This window comes from Pyrus communis, chromosome 11 (assembly GCF_041283825.1).
Source record: "Pyrus communis isolate YQ-2024b chromosome 11, ASM4128382v1, whole genome shotgun sequence".
Taxonomy (NCBI): domain Eukaryota; kingdom Viridiplantae; phylum Streptophyta; class Magnoliopsida; order Rosales; family Rosaceae; genus Pyrus; species Pyrus communis.
This window is the reverse complement of record NC_142575.1, coordinates 2,554,870-2,575,002: the sequence shown is the minus strand read 5'-3', so window position 1 is coordinate 2,575,002 and position 20,133 is coordinate 2,554,870. Positions and strand designations below refer to the sequence as shown.

Genomic DNA, 20,133 nt, shown 5'->3' with positions numbered 1-20,133 from the left:
ACTTTCTTTGTGTATGAGTTAAGGTTCGAACGGGGGTCTAACAATACTGATTGATGAGATCACGATTTACTTTAGACATATATAGTGAAGTAATCATATATAGTCTTCTAATAATCCAAAAAAACTCGTTAAAGATCTTTTACAGTGTGAAATCCCCTTTTTTCCAGCATACCGGATATCCATGACTACAAGTTCATTTTTCAAACCCTGCAATGCACCTTCTACATACAACAGCAATATATATATATGGAAAAGAAAATATTAGTCAAGGTCTTTTTCTGATTAATAAAAAAAAAAAAAAGTCAAAAGTCTTTTATTTTTCCACATAAAAAATAATATGGCACGATCATAAATTTGAGTGGAAATTTTTTATTTTGGGGAGGTGGGGTGCGGTGGAGGAAGATCCATATTTCCCAGTCTCCAGGGACAGATTTTCGAACATATTTGTGACTATGTCAAATGAGATATTCCCATAAATATATGCAAATTGTAAAAATAAACATATATATGATTCACAATAAGTAATGCAATATGACAAGTGAAAAGTGATTGATTATTTTTTTTGACTCCCAAACAAGACAACCTCCACAATATAGGAAATCTCCCACATGCCTACGGCCACATTTTAGTTGGATGATGACCCCAACCAGTTGTGAGATATTAAATTGTTCAGTTGCTATATTCTATGCCCCCAGGCATGCACCAACTCGCACCATTTGCTACTTTGACGACGTGTGGAAGCATAGACTGCATAGTACCAATCATTCTATCCTATATATCGAAAAGATTAAGATAATGAAATTTTCTTTACAATTGTCTATGTACGATATGTTGTCAAATTATGTATGAGTACATAAAGACATGTAATTTCATCTAGTTTCTAACAACACAACGTGCTTAATATCCAGTAAGACGTTATGTATCCTAATGAACATAAGGTGTTGTTGTCATTCTAAAAATTTATTGTGCACTTCAAGCTTTATATATTTAGAAAGAAAATTACATTTATGAGGAATGCTGACACGCCCCGACCCCAAGGTCCTAGGGACATCGAGATGGTCACGTGCTGGCCGACACCCGAAGGGTGACGCAAGCCATTTAATTTAAACAAAAACTAGGAAAATAAACTAAAGTAAGCAATATAGGCTAACCACACAAATAAAAGTTCAACCTCTAAATATTGAAATTAGGTAAACACACAGCACGTCCAGAGCATAATTCTAATACAGAGTACAAGCAGAACTAAGAATAAAGAAGTGCTATTACAATAAGTGGCGAAGCGGAGCGAATATGACACAAATCACTGGTAGGGGAACGCCTCGTAGCTTAAGTCGTAATCCTCGTTCCTAGGTCCTGAAGGGGGCGCAAAACAAAGGTGAGTGGACCCCTTCTAAAAATGCATGTTTTAATGGTAGAATTGCATACACAGAAAAGCATGACTTTATGTTTATGTTTTATGAAACGTTTTGAGATAACATGCTTACTGAGGCTAGTTTGAATTATTACTATTTTTCCTATAACCCATGTTCTTATAGAATATCTGATAGATGACGATATGATATTTAGAACATGTTTAGAACACTTCTTCATAGTATAGATGACAGCACGTAACCATCTCGATGTCCCTAGGACCTCGGGGTCGGGGCGTGTCAAATGCACATTGAGTTTTTTGAAGTGTCAATAACAAAATCCTAAACTATTGTTGTAAATATTGTTAATTGCATAATTCTCCAGTTTAGTCATTGTGTAATAGTTAAATGATTTTTTTTTATAGGTAAAATAGGAAAACTTAGAAATATCCACCAAGTAAACCATAAGCATATAAATAGACATCCTAATGAAAAATACACTCTCAATCTCCATAAGCCTATGTGTGGGTAAGCTCGCATGGCCACATTGTCCGGGTGTAGGGACGCTACAAGGTGTCCCATTTTCGGGTTGTTTTTTCTAACTCAAAATGAATTCATTTTAGAGTAAAGACTTCTGTTGACTTGCTGTATACAACTTAAGAGAACCCTATCGTTGTTGGCGCAAGATATCTGGGGAAAACACCATTTTTGTGGCTGAAGCTCTGGCACTCGGGACGCCCTTTGGACTGCAAAAGGAAGGGGATACAAGAGCGTGTGTTGAAGGTGACTAAATTAGTCATTGGCGCCATTAAAGGCTCCTACTCAACTCCTTGGAGGTCGAAGACAATAAGTGGTTGATGACTTCCTTTGACTCTTTTCCGTATTTATGTGCTTATGGAGGCAAATTCCTTGACGAATGTAGTCCCTAGGACTGATTTTAGTTTTAGTAACTTCCACAATTGGGATAGAGCCTTGCCCTTAGTGGCAAGGAAAACTTTCTTATTTGATTGTATTGGAATTGGATTTAATCATGGTCACACTATTTAATACTTATTTTATTTTCTTGAGCAAAGAAAAAAAGACGGGTTGGGCCTGCAAGGCCACATTGTCGAGGTGCTGGGACGCTAGAAGTTGTACCAGTTTCGGGTTGTTTTTGTGTTCTTTTGTCCGACAGTTGCACCTAAGATGGGACGTCTTGTGTCTGTATCCATGTGGTTACTCCGATAGTCGAACCTTAGAATTTGCTCACAATTTAATGTGTTTTTGTAACTCAATGTGGGCCCCATTTAGAATGAGAGTAGAACTACCATGGACTTGATTTGGGTAGCTAAACGTTAATGGGCTACTCAATTCGACCCACGAAATCTGGTGCCGTGTTGATCTATCATTAATTTAGGGGGGCTATTTGGGATTTTCAAGTCATTACGTAACTTCTTTTTTTGTCGAAAGAGTCATTACATAACTTATTCACCGGAGATTTTTTTGTGTATTCGAAACATGTGCATATATATATCATATTTTATTATACAAGTGAAGAAACACTTGAAATAAAAATCTTCTTCCGCTTGTATAATAACATTAACATACAATTCCGTATTTTGAGCGCAAACTCTCTCCTTATTCACAACGTGAATGGCCCCGCCTCCTACCTTCCGTAGCAGATCGCACTGGAGTAGAGTTCCGTTGTACCAATCCACCCAGCTGCCAGCCTGACCTAAAGCATTCATGATTGGCATGGCTTTTGGGGTATATGAATCAAGGAAATTACAAATTTTAAGGATCTTTATGCAGCACTAGTTCTAATTACTTGACGGTACACTTTTGGTGGGTGATTTTAACGCATTTGTTTAGCTTCTTGTCATCCGAAAATATTCAATTTAGAGTGCCATTAGTTTAGAAATGAGTGATAAATCTGCTTGTCTTATAGGAAAATTATGTGTCCTATCCATCACATGATAATGTTTTAAATGTTTGGACGATTAAGCATCAACAAATGCAAAAAATAAGTGTCGCGGAGGTGAGAATGCTTCGTTGGATGTGTGGATACATGAGAAAGGACATGATTAAGAACGATGATATCCGAGGTAAAGTAGGAGTTTGGACATGTGAACTGAAGACCTACAAATGCTCCGGTTAGAAAATGTTATTATGAAATAGAGGCTTAGGCAAAATGAGTAGAAAAAGACCTAGGAAGACTTGGAAAGAGACTAAAAGACATAGAGTACTTAGAGCTAATGGAAAACTTGACGCAAAATCGAACGCAGTGATGTTTTAGAATTCATCCAACTGATCCCACTTAGTAAAATGAAACTTTGCTGTTGCTTATGTTTAAAAAAGTAGGAAAAGACAAAAGAACAAATAGTTCATGCTCCCATGATAGTTAGTTGATTACACATGACCTGCTTACTTTTGAATCTTTTTGTCTAATATTTTCTGCGCTGTCTTTATAGAAGGCCTAACTTTCGACCTTCCTTAGTGGCTAAACAAATCATAAGCTCCAAACCCCTTGATCTGGTTGATCTTTTTGGATTGCTTCGAGAGCCAACACTTATGCTCACATGTGCTTACGGTATAATTTTTTTCATTAGAAACAAGTATAAATTTTTAAAAAATAAAAAATAAAAAAATTCAGTTGCAAAAAAATATTTAACTTGTCAAAAAAATATAACTGTTTATGCTAAACGGAATGGAAAACTGTTTTAGTTGTCAAAAAAATATTTTTAGCCCTCTTAAATCAGTTGCAAGCAGGCACTACATCTAACCAGGCACTACATCTAACCACTCACAACTTCGACTGGTCTAACCAATCAAATGACAAAAGTGCTTATAATCAAAGCACTTTGCAGAACAAGGCCACTTCTGTTTAGGACTTTTCCACACAGTGCTTGCAAATTGAAATCAGCAGTTTCAAAAGCAAAACCATTCAAACCACAAACATCTACAAGTTTCCCACCTTTAGCTCCACCTAAACCCCCTTTTGCAAATACCAATACAAACAAATTGGTCCCACTTCTACCCCTCAATCAAATGCTTCTTTTCCTTTACTTGCTTTAACCAATTAACTAATCTATTTAAACAAACAATTATCTTCATCTTCCCCCTTCAGTACTTGGTTCAGCTGTTTTGCTTCTCATTGTTTTCCAGAGATGTTTGCCCTTCAACCTCCACCGCCGTCCCCAATTCCACCTTCACCGCTACCTCAACCTCCACCCCAACGGCATAGCAGACGCCCGCCCCCATTCCCAAGGCCAACGACACCAATCTCCCTCAGCCAAATCATCATATCAAAGCGTGCTGCGAATGGAGAAGCTCCAGCACCTGATGCAGAAAACCTTAATTCAAGTAAACCAACAAAGCAAAAAATACTCTGGCAACCTCAACGGACAAATCCGCTTGTATGGTGCTGTGCAATTGCATGTCTCATATTTAGTGTTATTCTTATTTTCTTTGGAATTGCGACTTTGATACTTTTCTTAGTTGTTAAACCAAAAACTCCATCGTTTGACATCCCCAATGCAAGCCTCAACACCATCTACTTCGACTCACCTGAATATTTCAACGGCGACTTCACTTTCCTCGCAAATTTCTCCAACCCTAATCGGAAACTCGATATAAGATTTGAGTATCTGGATTTGGAGCTTTTCTTTTCGGACAGGCTCATAGCAACTCAATCTCTTGCACCTTTCACACAAAGACCTGGAGAAGGAAGGGTGGGATCAGTTCGCTTGATATCGAGCTTGGTTTACCTTCCTGTCAATCATGCTGTGGCACTTCAAACGCAGGTGCTGAACAATCAAGTTAACTATAATATGAGAGGAACATTTAAAGTGAGAGCCAGTCTAGGTATGATCCATTTTTCTTACTGGTTGCATAGCAGATGCCAATTACAGATGACAGGTCCGCCGAGGGGTGTTTTAGTTGCAAGAAGTTGCAAATCTAAAAGATGAAGATCCAGGAGCATTCTTTCCTGGTATCTTCCTTCTATGTTCCTAGTATGTCTACTTTGAAACCTAAATGTGTAAAGGTCATACGAGCTATATAAATATGATAAATGAGCATTCTTTTCTACAAACTTATGAAAGTCCTTTTCTTTTCTGTTTTTGCATTCGGACATTCGGTTGGTTGTATCACAAATCCATTAGTAATAAAACCTAAAGAAGGACACAATTTATCATCTAGAACAAATACAGTGCTAAAGATATGAGACTAAAGAACAAAGGAAACCCGATAGCCTCGTCTGCAGAACGGAAAAAGAAAAGGTCTGCTGAATTGGAACTTTGTTTGAGGACAGGAAGCACTAGACTTCTACTTGTGGAAAACTCTAGCAAGAGATGTATGGAGATTCAAATAGGATCCTGCAAAGATTTACACATAACTTCTCCCTTGTTTTAACACTGACACATTATTCTGCTATGGTGCTCCATCACTGCACTACCTCTTTCATATGTTTACTTAATTAAAAGAATTCATATGAAAAGCAATGTTCGGTTCAAATTTTTACAGAAAGTTAGCCAGACAACGAATCACAACAACAGTTGGAGAATCCAGCAACAGGTTTGTGTTTGTGGGGGGTACTTTTCTAGATAGCTCCTGTCCAAAGTGTCCTAATCAGAAATCACCTAATACACTACAACTTTTAGATCCATCAACAGTTTATATAATCAGAAAAGATATAAAGAGATTGATTTGTAGTTTAAAGAAACACCACAAGATAACAGTCCGATGTTCAATACGACTATGTAGCAGACAATCAATCATGTTACTAATGGACAGCTTGTGGCTGGAGCGTAGCCAGCAGATGAAAACTAGCACAGCCTCTATACTTTGTACTATAATTTCTACCAGACAACAATACATATCTAAACTGCCTTACAAAGAGATTTAGTCTGCAAATTTACTGTTACCATTACAATTATTGATCTCCCTAAGTGCTATATCGTTACGTTTCATTATTTGCTTTAAAAGCATATCCATTGTCATATACCAAGTCAATCAAAGTTCGAAAGAATCACAAAGACAACTAAAATATATAGCTAGTTCGCTAGAATGTTGTCACCAATATGTAATTCAATTATGCATTGTAATGATTCAAGGCAGCAATGTTCACATTCTAACAAATCTTATGAGCACTATGTGTACAACAGTTCTGAAAATTCAGACCAACAGCCTCATTATACGATCATCAAGCAAAATATAAGAACAAAAATTAAAAAATATGAACCTCTTTTACATGAGAAACCCGGAGCCGTGCCTTCACCCTTCACTCACTTCAGATGGTGTTTTCGCCACAATCGACAATGCATGTAGTCCACTTTGCAATTCTTCTTGCAACAAACCATATATAAGCCTATGCCTCTTAACCAAACTCTTCCCTTCAAACTCCTTAGACACAACTCTCACATTGAAATGCGTCTCCCCATCACCACTTCCTCTAACCCCGGCATGCCCGGCATGTTGATAAGAGATGTCTTCCACTTCCAATTTCACAGGACTTAACTCTCCCATCAATTTCTCCTGAATTCTCTTCCCTCTGCTTCCCAAGTCACCTGAATCTGCCACATTTTCGCTCATTTCACTCGCTACCAGTTCCAATTGCTTAACATTTTCTCCAGAACTCAATCCAATATCCTCAACCTCAATCCCACCATCAACTCTCAAACCCGAATTCAAATTCGAATTCTTTTCCCCACCCACTTCAGAATCCACTCCAAGCTCCAAACTTTTGACACTATCTTCAATTTTTGCTGTGAAACGCTCACTCTCCCCTCCATTTTCTTCCTCCACAAGCAACTCCTTCGCCTTCCTCTGCATCAACCTCAACATATTCACAAACCCATTATTCCTCGACGGCGTCAGGCTCTGCTGCAGCCCCAGAAGCACCGCGAAATCGGGCGAAACCCGCAAAACCTCATCCACCTGGCGGCCTGATAACCCGCCAACTAGCAAAGCAGCGAGCCCCTTGGTGAGGACCGAGTCGGAATCGGCCTCGAAAAACACATTCTTGTCCGAATCAAGATACGCCCTGACCCACACCTGAGAGACGCATCCCTCCACTTTGTTCTGCTTCGTCTTGAATCGATCATCCAACGGCTTCAAATTCTTGCCGTAGAACAGGAGCTGCTCGTACTTGGCCTTGGGGACCTCTACGGACTGGAAAAGCTTGACGATTTCCTGGAGCTTCGGAGGAAGGTCCTCCACCGGCTGCAGGGACGTGGAGCTCGAGGCGGATGCGGACGGCGGCGTAGGGGAGGAGGAGGATATGGTGGGGATTCTTTGGAAAGTGATGTGCCTTTGGGGGAAAGACAGAGATGGGGGTTTTGGGGTCTTAGGGTTGAGAATTGAGGTAGGGATTTTGGTGGTGAATAATCGAAACGACGATGAGATTGAAGAAGACGACGACATTTTTGGAGGAGGAGAGCGAAGAGAAGAGAGGGACACAGTGGCAGATTCAGAGAATTGAAGAAGATGGACTCAAAACTCCCCGTTTTGTCTTTTACTAGTGAGCTGTTTATATGTTTTCTGGGCCTTGAGTCTCATAGTACCAAAAAAATGAAAATAAGTCCAGTGGAATATAGGGTTTGATATAAATTCTCTCTGCATGACTTCCATTCTTGGTTAAGCGGGCATGTTGACAACACTGCATAAGTATTTGTCTCTAGTTTGATAACATGATATTTACAACAACAATTAAGCTTTATATCACCAAATGAAGTCGGTTGTATGAATCTTAGAACTTACTGCGCTCAGTTTTGTGCCAAGTATTCTATTAGCTTCAAGTAATCTATATATTTTCTTCCAGTCTCTTTTCAAATCTTCCAAGATATTCCTTTGCTCCATTTACCTTGTGTCTATATCTCATAGTCGTATCTTCTAATGAAATCATATGTAGATCTTTCATTCGCATGTCCAAACCAATATAACTGATTTTTCTATTAAATGATTGTTATGAAAGTTGTACTCCTCATTTAACCTTGAATTTTCTTTTCTTGTTATGTGACTAATTTCATAAAAAAATATGACAGATATCAAATCGTGCAGGAAATAATATGAGTACGAGCAAAAGTTGGAATCTCATGAATGGTCTTGTTACTAGGATATAATCATTTGTACTATTTGAAAGGCGGCTGTTTTCTCTGGAATTTTTTTAGCAAAACTTAAAAACCTAAGCACAATTCTAAACATCTTTCGTTTGTGCAACCTAAACATTTTCGTTGTAGAGATTATGTCCAATCACAGCATTATATTAGTCATGAGAACGTTGTTCATCAAACTTGGAACCTCGTTCAACGTTAAGAAAATAGATACCACGAGATAGAAAAGTTCAACTATGTGCAAAACTCAAAGGTTTCGAGTTTATGTAGTTGAAGCCACGGTGTCAGTTACCCTAAACGTAAGACCTCAACCATGCACTCCAGCACAATTAAATTATCAAAAACGAATTCAAGCAGAACAATTTTGAAGGGTTTAATGGAAAACAACTTTGAATAAACAAAATAAGCAACAAAGCTTTACATCATATAATTGAACAAACTAACATTATATAACGACCAAGATCCTGGCAAAACATTCACATATTCTTGAGGACAACATCTTCATGCGATAATTGGTGATATCCAGTTTCTTGACTGCTCTGGGCATCCTCCCGGTTCACAAACTCGTCCAATCCAAATCTCTTGCGGCTCCAGATATAGCCACAGCAGCTGTGAGTGTGAAAAAAGTTGGAGTTTTACCATAAATCTAATTGGTAATATGGAGATACCCAATTACTTATAACACGTCCTTACGATGAATTTTTAAGCATAGCACATGGACAACACAAATTGGGAAATGTGGAACACGTGTGGCCATTGAGCTTCATACATAGGACAACCTGCTCTGATATCATGAAGAAAGTTGATGTTCCACTATAAAACCAATTGACAAGGTGGAGAATAGCTCCATTTCTTATAAGCACATTCAAAGTCCATTTTCTTCCAATGTTGGGTTAGTATGCTCTCAACAGAGTGTGCTATTGGGGCCGGTCATATCCTTGGATGATGGACGTGGCAAAATTAGCATGAGGGAAATGTGGTTGTGGTATGAGATCTTTTGTAGCACCATGAAACTATGACCTGTATGCCGTCAGTAGCAGTTGCACGAGGAAACAATTAACGTTATGTCTTTGTTGTTGTATGGCACTTCTCTTGGAGTGTGAATTTGTTGCACTGAATTATATCGGACCGGACTAACTTCAAGGTATAGAGCAATAAGTAGAGTTGATAAAATAAAATTACACTGAATATTTTTTATTCTTGATCTTATACCGGCCATCCAGTTAAGGGCTTTAGTACTAGTTCTAGTACTTGTATCCCTTAACAAACAAGCTCTCAGAAGCCAGTCCACCGGCACTTCCTCCAGAGTACTTTCCAAGAGTGGCATCTGAGTTTACCTTGCACCTTGTCAAGAACGTCTCCTGAGCTTTCGCAACATTCTCCTTCTTCCCACCCCAAGTCTTGAGTGTGCTTGCTTGCAAAGCTCGCCCGAACGAGAACGAAAGGGTCCATGGCTTCAACACATCCAACCTGTTCATTGCATCCAAGTTGAGTGTTGCCTCTTCCTCACTTTGTCCTCCGGACAGAAACACAATCCCCGGCACAGCTGCTGGGACTGTCCGGCGCAGTGCAGTTACTGTGTACTCGGCAATCACCTCCGGCGTAACCTGTGCAAAGATTGAAGCCATTTCAGTTTGAAGAAAAACTATGTTGATAATGTTGTATGTGCCGGTTATATATAACCTTCCTCTCTCAATACGTCTACACGAAACTACTATTATATATATGTTGCGACCAACATGCATGTGATCTATGAGAAAAGAACTTTTATGTTACAACCCTTATCGTAACTCCAACAATAAATATAACATGTATACGATAAACTGTGTCATGCTATCATAGTATTACAAAGTCATCTAAATCACGATTCCTACAATATTTAATATAACATTCAATGGTGAAATTTTAAACTTAAGATACAATAACTTGGGTTAATTTTATACACACAGTAAACTCTTACATTCCACATCTTCAAATTAGTCATATATACAACAGTTGTATGCAAGAAGTTCTTTGCAAGAGACATTATACATAATATATCAACACACACGTGTATATATACAACTATTGTAAGTAATAATTTCTTTGTGAGAGAGAGCTCAAGAGAATTTAGAGAATAATCAATTTTTTTTTCACCTTTGGGCTGTCAGAGCCTGGAGTAACCATGTTGGGCTTAAGGAGTGTGCCTTCAAGAAGAACATGTTGCTCATTGAGTGCCTTGTAAACTGCTGCAAGAACCATTTCAGTAGCAGCCGCACATTTCTTAATGTCATGGTCTCCATCAGTCAAAATCTCTGGCTCAACGATTGGCACCAGTCCGTTCTCCTGGCAGATAATCGCATAGCGAGCCAAACCCTGCGCATTCTGCTGGATGGACAGTTCCGAGGGCTCTGTTAGGCCTATCTTGAGCACCGCGCGCCATTTGGCAAAGCGCGCGCCCGCCTTGTAGTACTGTGCGCACCTAGCTCCCAGAGAGTCAAAGCCTTGGGTTGTTGTCTCTCCGTTTGTTCCAGCTAACTCAACGGTGCCCTTGTCAACCTTGATCCCTGAATCAAAGTGGTAAACATTGACATCAATGAAAATACCAAAATATGGAAACTTGAAGAGAAGTGTCAAAAAAAATATGTCGAAAAAAACTATGTTGCTTCTATTTATCGAAATTTAACTTAGACCATACCTGGAATGACATTGTTTTCCTGGAGGATTTCGACGAAGGGTTTGCCATCAGAGCTCTTCTGGTACAAGGTCTCCTCAAAGAGGATGACACCGGAGAGGTAAGGGAGGGCGTTGGGAGAAGTGAAGAGAAGTTCTCGGAGAGCTTGGCGGTTGGACTCGATGTTCTCGACCTTGATGCTGGATAGACGCTTGCCAATGGTGCCCGTGCTCTCATCTGCTGCCAATATGCCCTTGCCTGGGGTGGCAATGTACTTGGCATTCTTTATGAGCTCCTCTGCACAAAATCAAAAGGGCTTGAGTATCATTCGAACTTTTTACAAGTTAAAGTATGACTGCAATGAGTTATATATGCCTAAATGTTCTCTCAAGGAAATTGTCTTTTTTTATTTTTTTATTTTTTTCTTTTGAAAATTTTCTTGGTCAATGACCTAAATTGTTTTGAACGCAGTGCTTATTAGGACTCACGTCCACAAGAAGAACTCATTTGCAACTGGTTATGTAAGAAGAACTTATGCTTATTTGCAACTTTTTTTATTACAAAGTGCTTATATATAGACATGTAACTTTTCTTTTTCTAAAAAATGCTTCGTGATGATCTAAAAGCGCTTTTCAAAAGCAGTACTAAACAAGTTCATCATAACTATACGTGCATGAGAAGGAGACATGCATAAGTTACCCAACAATACCACATGTAATTAGGAAAATCATATTGAGAGAGAGAGAGTACCAGCATACTTGCCAACAAAGGCTGACATGGTTGAGGATTTAGGATAGGTATTAGATAACACTGGACGAAAGTGCAAAAACAAACTTACACACCCAACAATCTATATAGACAGCTCCGGCGGAATATGCCATCAGAAATCCACCATGGCATATAGAGACACACGTGTCAAAAGGTTAGCCTAAGGAAAGTTATCAACCTAGGATAGAGCAACGAGTGATCACTCTCCTTGCCAAGTGGCAACGCATCCTTAGGCAAAAGTTTGTGTGGAAGGCCTAATGATCCTCATCCAAACTACTCAGAAGTTGAAGAGACAACCAAAGGAAGATTTTGGATTCTACTAACCAATGATGTGTGCCTATCCATTTCGGTTTTCTGTTTTCGGTTCATTATTAGTAAATGGAATGCGAAGGACAGTCGCCCGATTGTCAGTGGTAATGTATCCATCTCGATTGATTTCACACACATTAACGGATGACAAGCAATCAAAATCAGTAGTTGAAACTAATCACATTCATAACGGCTGGCCTTAGGTACATGTCTTCAAGGAATTCTTGGTTACGAGTGTATACCACACCTCTCTCACATCCTTCACAATTCTCATCATGTGACGAGTTATCTTGAGAGGGGTATACCCCGCTGTATGCAAGAATTTGCGAAAATGAGGAATGATGAGAAGAAAATTGCGAAGCAACAAAAAAATATTATCATCATGCCGGTAAATGTCCTGGTTCATAATACATATCATGGGGAGGGTCATTCATTTGCCCGTAAATCGCTTCCCCTTTAAGCCATACAAATGCAAAGTGAAGTTCAAAGGGAACTTGACTATCTAGGCACACACTCACTGCCTGCTATGACAACTAGCGGTCCAACCCTTTCGATGGCATCGTCACTTTATAAAGAGTATCATTTGCGAAAGAAATTCCCTATAAGCCAAATAGTTTGAAAACAAAATTACCAAAGACTCGAAGGATGATAATTCGGTTTCATGAAGTCAAAATTTTTTCAACCCTGAAATGTAGAACCCAGCATCATTGCGGAAAATAACTCGAGTTGAGCAAAGGGCTGGACCAACTAGCAGTTTTCATTGGAACTACACTGATGAAGGAGCTACCACTTGTTGATCATCATCATCAGTTCCAAAATATCGGTCCCCAAACTCACCCATGCCAGGTACTACACGAAACTCTTCGTTCAGACCAGTTTCAATCTCAGATGTCACAATCTTTATTCTGGGGAAGCGTTTGCAGACCATGTGCACACCTTGAGGTGCCTGGCCAATTGATATGAAACATCATTAGGAGTAAAAGTCAGAGGGTAGTCCAAAATCAAACTAAGAGTCAGAGGAACCTGAAGCACGTTAGAGAGCCGTTAACTTACAGATATGAGATTGAGAAATATAATGTTGGACTCTGGCACCCCCTTCTCCAAAATTAGAGAAATAGCTTGAACAGCCGAGTTCCCTAAAGACAAAGGTATGATCGTATAATAGCCAATAATTCAACACAATTTTAAAAAGAACCACTTTTGACAGTCATTTCTTTTCTATGTTATCGTAGTTGATTACGAAGAACCAGCAAGTCCAAACAATAACGATACATTATCAGAAAAAAACGAACCTGTGCCTAGGATAGGATCCAACAGTAATACATGCCTCTCTGAAATGTCGTTGGGTAGTTTTTCATAAATTAGCTGTTGAGACAATAAAGCAATAAGAAAAACAGTAACAGAAATGCAGACATGCAAATGCATGCAGTGGGACCAACACGAAGGGTGGGAGTGAGAAGAGAGAGAGGTGTGAACCTGCTGACCATTGTCTCCTTCTCTATGAATAAGAATCTTTCCAATCTTGATACCTTTACAGCATGCTCGCAAAGCATTCTCCATACTCTCGCCACTGGTAAAAGGAGAATGTTAATCAAACCATGAAAACGTATAGCAATTCATTTTTTTTTTTTACATAAAATCAAACTCAACAGGAGATACAACATTTGTACGTGATAATTACAAGACCATATGGTTCATAAAGACAAGGTTGGGTTTCGATTCAGATCTACTTAATGCCTCTATCTATCTATAATCATCATTTGTTTTCACAAGAATGCATTTGAGCGAAACCGTTTGTTCATGCGTAAAGAAAGCCAAACTAAAAAGAAACATAAGAGGATATATTTTTTTTCTATCCAGAAAAACCAAATGCCTTAAAAGGAACGGATGTACCTCCTGATGATAGACACACCGCACAACCTCTTGCAAAAATCCACACCGATATACACAGACCCTGCATTCAGACCAAAGGAACGTTGAAGAAAAGGATTAATCAAAATCAAATATGGGAAAACGGTATTATGATAAGATGTGCAAATGAACATCATCTTACCAGTTGGAGTGATCACCTGCTTTTCGGTAAATGGTAGATGTCCCAGGCCATGTTCAACAACCTATTCAAGATTAAGAACTTATGATGAGTGGTTTAAACAGACAAATAACTGGCCCTATGGCCCTATTTCACTTATGATCTTAAAACCATCAAATCATCCCCTTGACTCGAAGAATCAAATACCCACCAAACGAATCAACCGGTCTGAATAGAAAACAAAATCATGCTTTGTTGTTTGAGAATCACGTATGAGAGTATGCATACCCCGTATCTGCATGAGACCAGCAACAATAATTGGTGAGCCAAAAAAATTAAACATACAAATACATATTGAAGCTTGAATGAAAACATATAGGATGGGCACCTGAAAGGTTGAGTGTATGACATATAGATTGGGATATATTTTACAAAGGTCATGTTGACCAAGCTTAGTACGAATATGTTGTACTATCAAATCAACAGCTATGTGATTATCTCCGCCGCGAGGAATAATGATATCAGCATACTTCTTCGTTGGAAGAATAAAGTCATCAAAAGCCGGCTTAACAAACTTCGAGTACTGCATTAAAATGATAAGCACCATCAGAGAAAAGGCACCATAAAATAAGTACGCTGTAAGCATTAAATTGGTTGCCTAAATCACGTGATCATGGGGAACAAAGGTAAGAAGAGGTAATAGAGACGAAAGAAGAAACCCTTAACACCCCGAGTAAAATAGTTCTAAGAATGGTTTGAGTACAATAGGTAGAAAAAATTATCGAATTCATTCAAGAGTATACCACTTATCTTGAATTCCTTTCTACAAGTACTGAGCACTAACAATCTACAAGAAGGGAATTCTAACAATTATTTTCACTGAGAAAAAATAGTCACATACACTCTTTTATGAATTCACAGCATGAAAAGAACTCTACATATAAGCTCGGAAAATCAACATAAATCTAATAACAATGAAATGGAAAGTTGCAAACCTGATCAAGAACTTGACCAATATCCCTTCCCTTCTCAACTGTATCACGCCTTATCCTCCTAGCCAACCGAACATCAGCATCTGCACTGAAAATTTTACAATGTGAAGTGGCCTAATTTAGTAACAATATGACGTGACATATACCATTCTACTTATAACAGTAGCTTAAAAAATAAACTATTACGAACAATTGATTTCAACATAGGATCAGAAGATATTAAACGAAAAGCAATAAAACCATGCAACGCCAGAGACCCCATACCCTGGCTGATCAAGTTAAAAAATTTAACATGAAAGCCAAATCGTATAAATTAGACGAATATACTAGAATTTGAAACAGAGAAACTTTTCACAAAGTGAGACTATGAGAGTCGTTTGTGGTGACATAAGCTTTGATAGCGCACTATATCCTCGAAAGGCAAAGAAAAATTATCAATTAGAAAGGAAGAAGTAGGTAAAAGAAAAATGACCTGTATCAACAAAAATCTTCATATTCATTAACTCTCGTACACGAGGATCATGGAAAGCAAGAATGCCTTCCAAGATGATGACATCTGAAGGGTTTACCTGTTAAGGATGATAAGATAAGATAAGCATTTCAGTGCATAAGAGAATTACACAAGATACACGAAAATGAGAATGTGTAGACATGTGTTTTGATATAATTCCAAAAACTATCCCTCCGCAAGAATACGGCCTCAAAACAACAGGTAACTAGATGTTGGACAATATGTCTAATAGATACCGCAGATTTCAAAACTTACCCGTCTAGCTGGAAACACGCTATTTTTGTAACTTTTGAAATCATAGTTTGGAATATCTACTGCTTGCCCATGCTTCAACTTGTCCATTGAAGATAACAGTTTCTCGGTGTCAAATGCATCTGATGATACCCAAATACTATGAATTAAAATTTGAAACACAGCCAGCATAAAACAGAGCCAACTAGCACGCATTATAAAGTACTTTGAAGGTCACAATATAATTTTAAATTTCTATAATCCAACCATGTGCAAAGCACTAAAGAAAAACTACACAGAACCAACTTGTTGAGTTACTCAGAAAACTAAGAGCATGACATTACTACTGTCTGGTTACCATTTTAGTGTCTCAAACTGTAGCAACATGGAATTCTTTGATAGATTGCACATGTTTCATTTTAAAATCATGAAATTTTCATATAGATATTTGTCCATTTACATTCCCTTAAATTTGAAGTTGCAGTATTGCCCTCACCAGGATGGTCAAAGTTGTATTCATGTACACGTTTAAGTTCCTCCTCAGTCAGATTATGATAAAAGGAATCCTGTAATAATATCATCCATGATATATAAGATACTAACTTGGAAAAATGGTAAAATTCTCAGTCGTGAAATACAGGAGAACCAAATGATAAAGAAAAACATGCAAAGAATACGTAACAAGTAACAACTACCCTAATAGACCACAAAATTCTACACTTGAACAAGGAATATTACCTGGTTAACAAGAACAACACGCTGATCATGAAGCTGTTGTATAATCATATCACAAACTGTAGTCTTACCAGAAGCTGCCCCACCAGCAACACCTGTGACAATATGTACAAAATGATGGATCATTTGAAAGCAGAGTTAAAGAAAGTAGCTACCACGCCTGCTTAGAAACAACAACGAAATAACCAAACCGTAAATCCATACTTACCAATAACAAAGGGCTGTTTATGCATGTTTCCACGTGCTGATGTTGTTGGTTGCTCCACCTTTTGTCTTTGTTCTAAGCCATCCATGTGAAATCCAGAAAAATGAACCCCTGAGGAGGCCTCTATCATATCCACAACTGAATTCGAGCCCATGTTCATAGACCTGCATAGAAAGAGGTGAAGAAAAGGTTTATAAGGTCATGAAATAGAAAGCAGCATTCAACTCTACTTTGGCACTAAAACTTGAATTGATTAAGCCAAGCTTGTGTTAAATTCAGGTACAGGTAGCTGGTTAGTTATTTCGGAAGAGCGGATCTATTATTTTTCTTGTATGGGTGAAGTACTCTGAAGTGAATTTATAGCTCCCCGAGGTATCAAATTAAACCGTTTATACTACGTAATCCATTCTAGATTACAATATTAAGTAAAGTTGATAAATGATGATATTAATAAGCAAGAAAAGTAGTAAATTTTAAGACGATGATACTAATATGCAAGTAAAGTTGTAAACTTTAACACGCTAGAACGACCAAACAAATAAGATACTTATGAAACCAAACAATATTGGATCAATGTTGTATATTGCGCATATCTAATCATAACTACATAGTAGCTAACACTTTAAAAAGCTATTAACTAAGCTAAAAATTACTGATCAAACCTCAAAACGAATAACAACAATACGAATACAATAAGGGAATATCACGATCGTGCGGACTACACACTCCTTTTTTGTTCCGTGCACCATTCATCTTCAAAACAACAATAATCACGAAACCAACAGATTCCGAACCACAATGGCATCGAAAAAGCGGATTCGATTGCACGAAATCACAACGGCAGCAACAAAAATAGCTAAAAAAACTCAATCTTTACTCCCTAATCATTGCATTTCCACATTTCACACTTCCAACACATACAAACACAAAGCTTTTCATGCAAAAAAAAAAAGAAAAAAGAAATTGAAGTGATCATCTTCCGCCGAAAGCATCCAAAACAGCAATTGATCGAAAATTTCAATTCAGAGATCCAATGTGCATATCAAAAGACTCAAACTTTAATCCACCAATTAAAACCTCCCAATCAAACAATCAAAATTAACCAAAAAAAATATTAAAATTTCCAAAAATTTAGATTGAGTAGGAAAATATCAACGGAGGAATCTGCCAATGCGATACCTGGTGAACTCCGCCGAGATTTCTAGAGAGAGAGAGAAAGATATTCGAACGAACGCAAGCAGTTTCAAAGAAATTCCAGAGAGAGAGAGAGAGAGAATGATCAGACCGATCCCGATGGGTTTAAATAGTGGCAGCCGGAGAGCGGCCTCGCACCGAAGTTAAGGTTGTTTAAATTACGAAAATGGTCCTGGGTTTGGCGTATATTACGATTGTGCCATCCACTTCGCTATTTTAATCTCTGATATTTTTGGGTTCGTACGGTCCACAGCTTGGATCTGCCTCGATATTGAGCTGTCCGGCCTTATCCATCGTGGCACTGAATCAGAAGCGGGACCCACGTCTTTTGAAAATGTCTAAGAGGTGAGAGACATTATTGCATGTGTTTCACAACACGGTCTTTACGGTGCACAGCAAATTAGGGTATTTCTTGGGTCGCCTATCGAATTGAATGGGATGAAGAATATTAAAAGATGAAAATTAATAAGATGTATATAACAGGTGAAAAAGTACGTGTGAATAACACCATTGTTTTTTTTTCTAACATAAATAATTCTCTTACGTTAATATATAACTCTTTTTTTTTTTTTTTTGGTTGAGCATCAAACGCAAAATTAATCGGCAACAATGGAGATTGACCAGGATTTTTTAAGCATTTATACTCTCAATAATAACATCTTGATACGCGAAATGATGATTTTTTTGCCAACGCAAAAGATATTTTCCATTTTCAAATTTTTAAAACCGATGTAGAAAAAGACAGCGATGTGTTCTGTGAGGAAATCTTCTTGGAGAAACTCTCAGTTTTAATTCTCTAAGACTTCTCTACAAAAACCGTTTTCGTGTTCAACAGACAAACCCTAAGAAAAATAGGAATTTTCCTTGAATCTATATGTGGGTTTCCTACTCTAATACAATAGTTGGTAAAAGTAAATTGAAAAAAAATCAGTTAGCTTTTGAATAATAAAGTACACTATGTTTGAATGAGGAAAATAAACTTGAAATTTAAATAAAAGTCAAAATTTATAAATTGACATACACCAATTCCATTGTTTGGATTCATAAACATAGAAATTTAGAATTTCCGCATGTAAAAAAAAAAAAACTTAGAATTTGAGACCTCAAATTCCCAATTTTAGATTCAGAGTTTAAAAATAACAAATTCTGTATCTAATTCCATTGTTTTTTTAGGTTAACCAAACAAGAAAATTTACAAATTCTAAAAAATAAAATCTCGTCATTTCAATTTCAGTCATTTTAAAATTCCTTAGTAATTTTAAATTTCTTCATCTAAACATAATGTTACAGAAAAAGAATATGCTTGAAGTTCTTGTGACCTTTATCCATTTGAAGATAAAGATCGATAGAGTTTTGCTTCCTGAAAAAAGATAGCGACAAGGAGTTTTCGATACCCGTGTTCTTCTCTCATACTTTTAGCTCACTAATGCAATTAGATTCTGAACTTTTGCTTCCAAGGAAAAGGACTGGTAGACGTTTTCTTTCGTTTCAAATTTCTAAATCTTATCCAAGACTCTAATAATAGAAGGTGAATTCTTATCTGAAGGTGGAAACTTTTTGCACGCATGGATCACTTGATTGCTAGGGTACAGGTAAGGTGCACCACCCTCGAGTGTACTGCAATCTCACACACATTTTATGCATGAGCACAATAAACGTTATGCATGCACATATGTGAGAGAAAAATATAAAAGACAAAATATATTTTAATACGTTGAACCTTATGCGGGTACTCATAACAAAATTACGTCACCCTTGAGATATGAACTCATCAAAAATATATATTTTTTGCTAGATCATATATACACACACACACATACTTTAAAGGTAGAATATCGAACTTCACATTTGCTTTTAGAGAAAACGTGACTACTAGTACTACTGAAAACAAGACATTTTCGAATTATAGAATATAAGATGCATACGGGTGATCCGAAGGTTGATGATCGTTAGTTGTACAGCCACAAATTGCCCTTTTACTTGTAAGAATGAGATTTTCGATTCTCATTTTATTCTCTATAAGACAATAATGGGGATGGAAAGAAATTTACTTGGTGAACCTAACT

The 20,133-nt window shown here is 37.6% G+C and overlaps 4 protein-coding genes across 7 annotated transcripts; 1 reads left to right on the top strand and 3 right to left on the bottom strand.

The window, feature by feature from the left end:
- Positions 1–4,173: 4,173 nt before the first annotated feature.
- On the bottom strand, positions 4,174–7,751 carry LOC137742036 (sufE-like protein 1, chloroplastic/mitochondrial). Of its 3 annotated transcripts, XR_015953492.1 has the most exons (3): positions 6,571–7,751; positions 4,896–5,045; positions 4,174–4,667 (listed from the first exon to the last, which is right to left on the bottom strand). XR_015953492.1 is itself a non-coding variant. In XM_088680069.1 (2 exons), exon 1 carries the CDS (start codon positions 7,749–7,751, stop codon positions 6,603–6,605), a length of 1,149 nt encoding a protein of 382 aa, XP_088536195.1. In that variant the 3' UTR covers positions 4,174–5,045; positions 6,571–6,602. The 3 variants fall into 3 exon arrangements, 2 of the variants coding, with proteins under 2 accessions (XP_088536195.1, XP_088536196.1); XM_088680069.1 differs by having other exon boundaries at positions 4,174–5,045; XM_088680070.1 differs by lacking the exon at positions 4,896–5,045.
- Positions 4,496–5,421, top strand: LOC137742037 (NDR1/HIN1-like protein 10). Its single transcript, XM_068481770.2, has one exon. It carries the CDS (start codon positions 4,496–4,498, stop codon positions 5,294–5,296), a length of 801 nt encoding a protein of 266 aa, XP_068337871.2. The 3' UTR covers positions 5,297–5,421.
- Positions 7,752–8,812: 1,061 nt separating the features above from the next.
- LOC137741585 (fructose-bisphosphate aldolase, cytoplasmic isozyme 1) lies at positions 8,813–12,004 on the bottom strand. The gene is made up of 4 exons (XM_068481280.2): positions 11,844–12,004; positions 11,118–11,390; positions 10,577–10,986; positions 8,813–10,047 (listed from the first exon to the last, which is right to left on the bottom strand). Exons 1-4 carry the CDS (start codon positions 11,869–11,871, stop codon positions 9,685–9,687), a joined length of 1,074 nt encoding a protein of 357 aa, XP_068337381.2. The 5' UTR covers positions 11,872–12,004; the 3' UTR covers positions 8,813–9,684.
- Positions 12,005–12,523: 519 nt separating this feature from the next.
- LOC137741584 (uridine kinase-like protein 3) lies at positions 12,524–18,323 on the bottom strand. 2 transcript variants are annotated; one of them, XM_068481279.2, is made up of 15 exons: positions 18,053–18,323; positions 16,877–17,037; positions 16,672–16,763; positions 16,430–16,499; positions 15,958–16,076; positions 15,664–15,760; positions 15,195–15,274; positions 14,588–14,782; positions 14,411–14,494; positions 14,224–14,284; positions 14,064–14,124; positions 13,647–13,740; positions 13,463–13,535; positions 13,224–13,306; positions 12,524–13,116 (listed from the first exon to the last, which is right to left on the bottom strand). In XM_068481279.2, exons 2-15 carry the CDS (start codon positions 17,031–17,033, stop codon positions 12,937–12,939), a joined length of 1,446 nt encoding a protein of 481 aa, XP_068337380.2. In that variant the 5' UTR covers positions 17,034–17,037; positions 18,053–18,323; the 3' UTR covers positions 12,524–12,936. The 2 variants fall into 2 exon arrangements, with proteins under 2 accessions (XP_068337380.2, XP_068337379.2); XM_068481278.2 differs by having other exon boundaries at positions 13,463–13,740; positions 18,053–18,311.
- Positions 18,324–20,133: the final 1,810 nt, after the last annotated feature.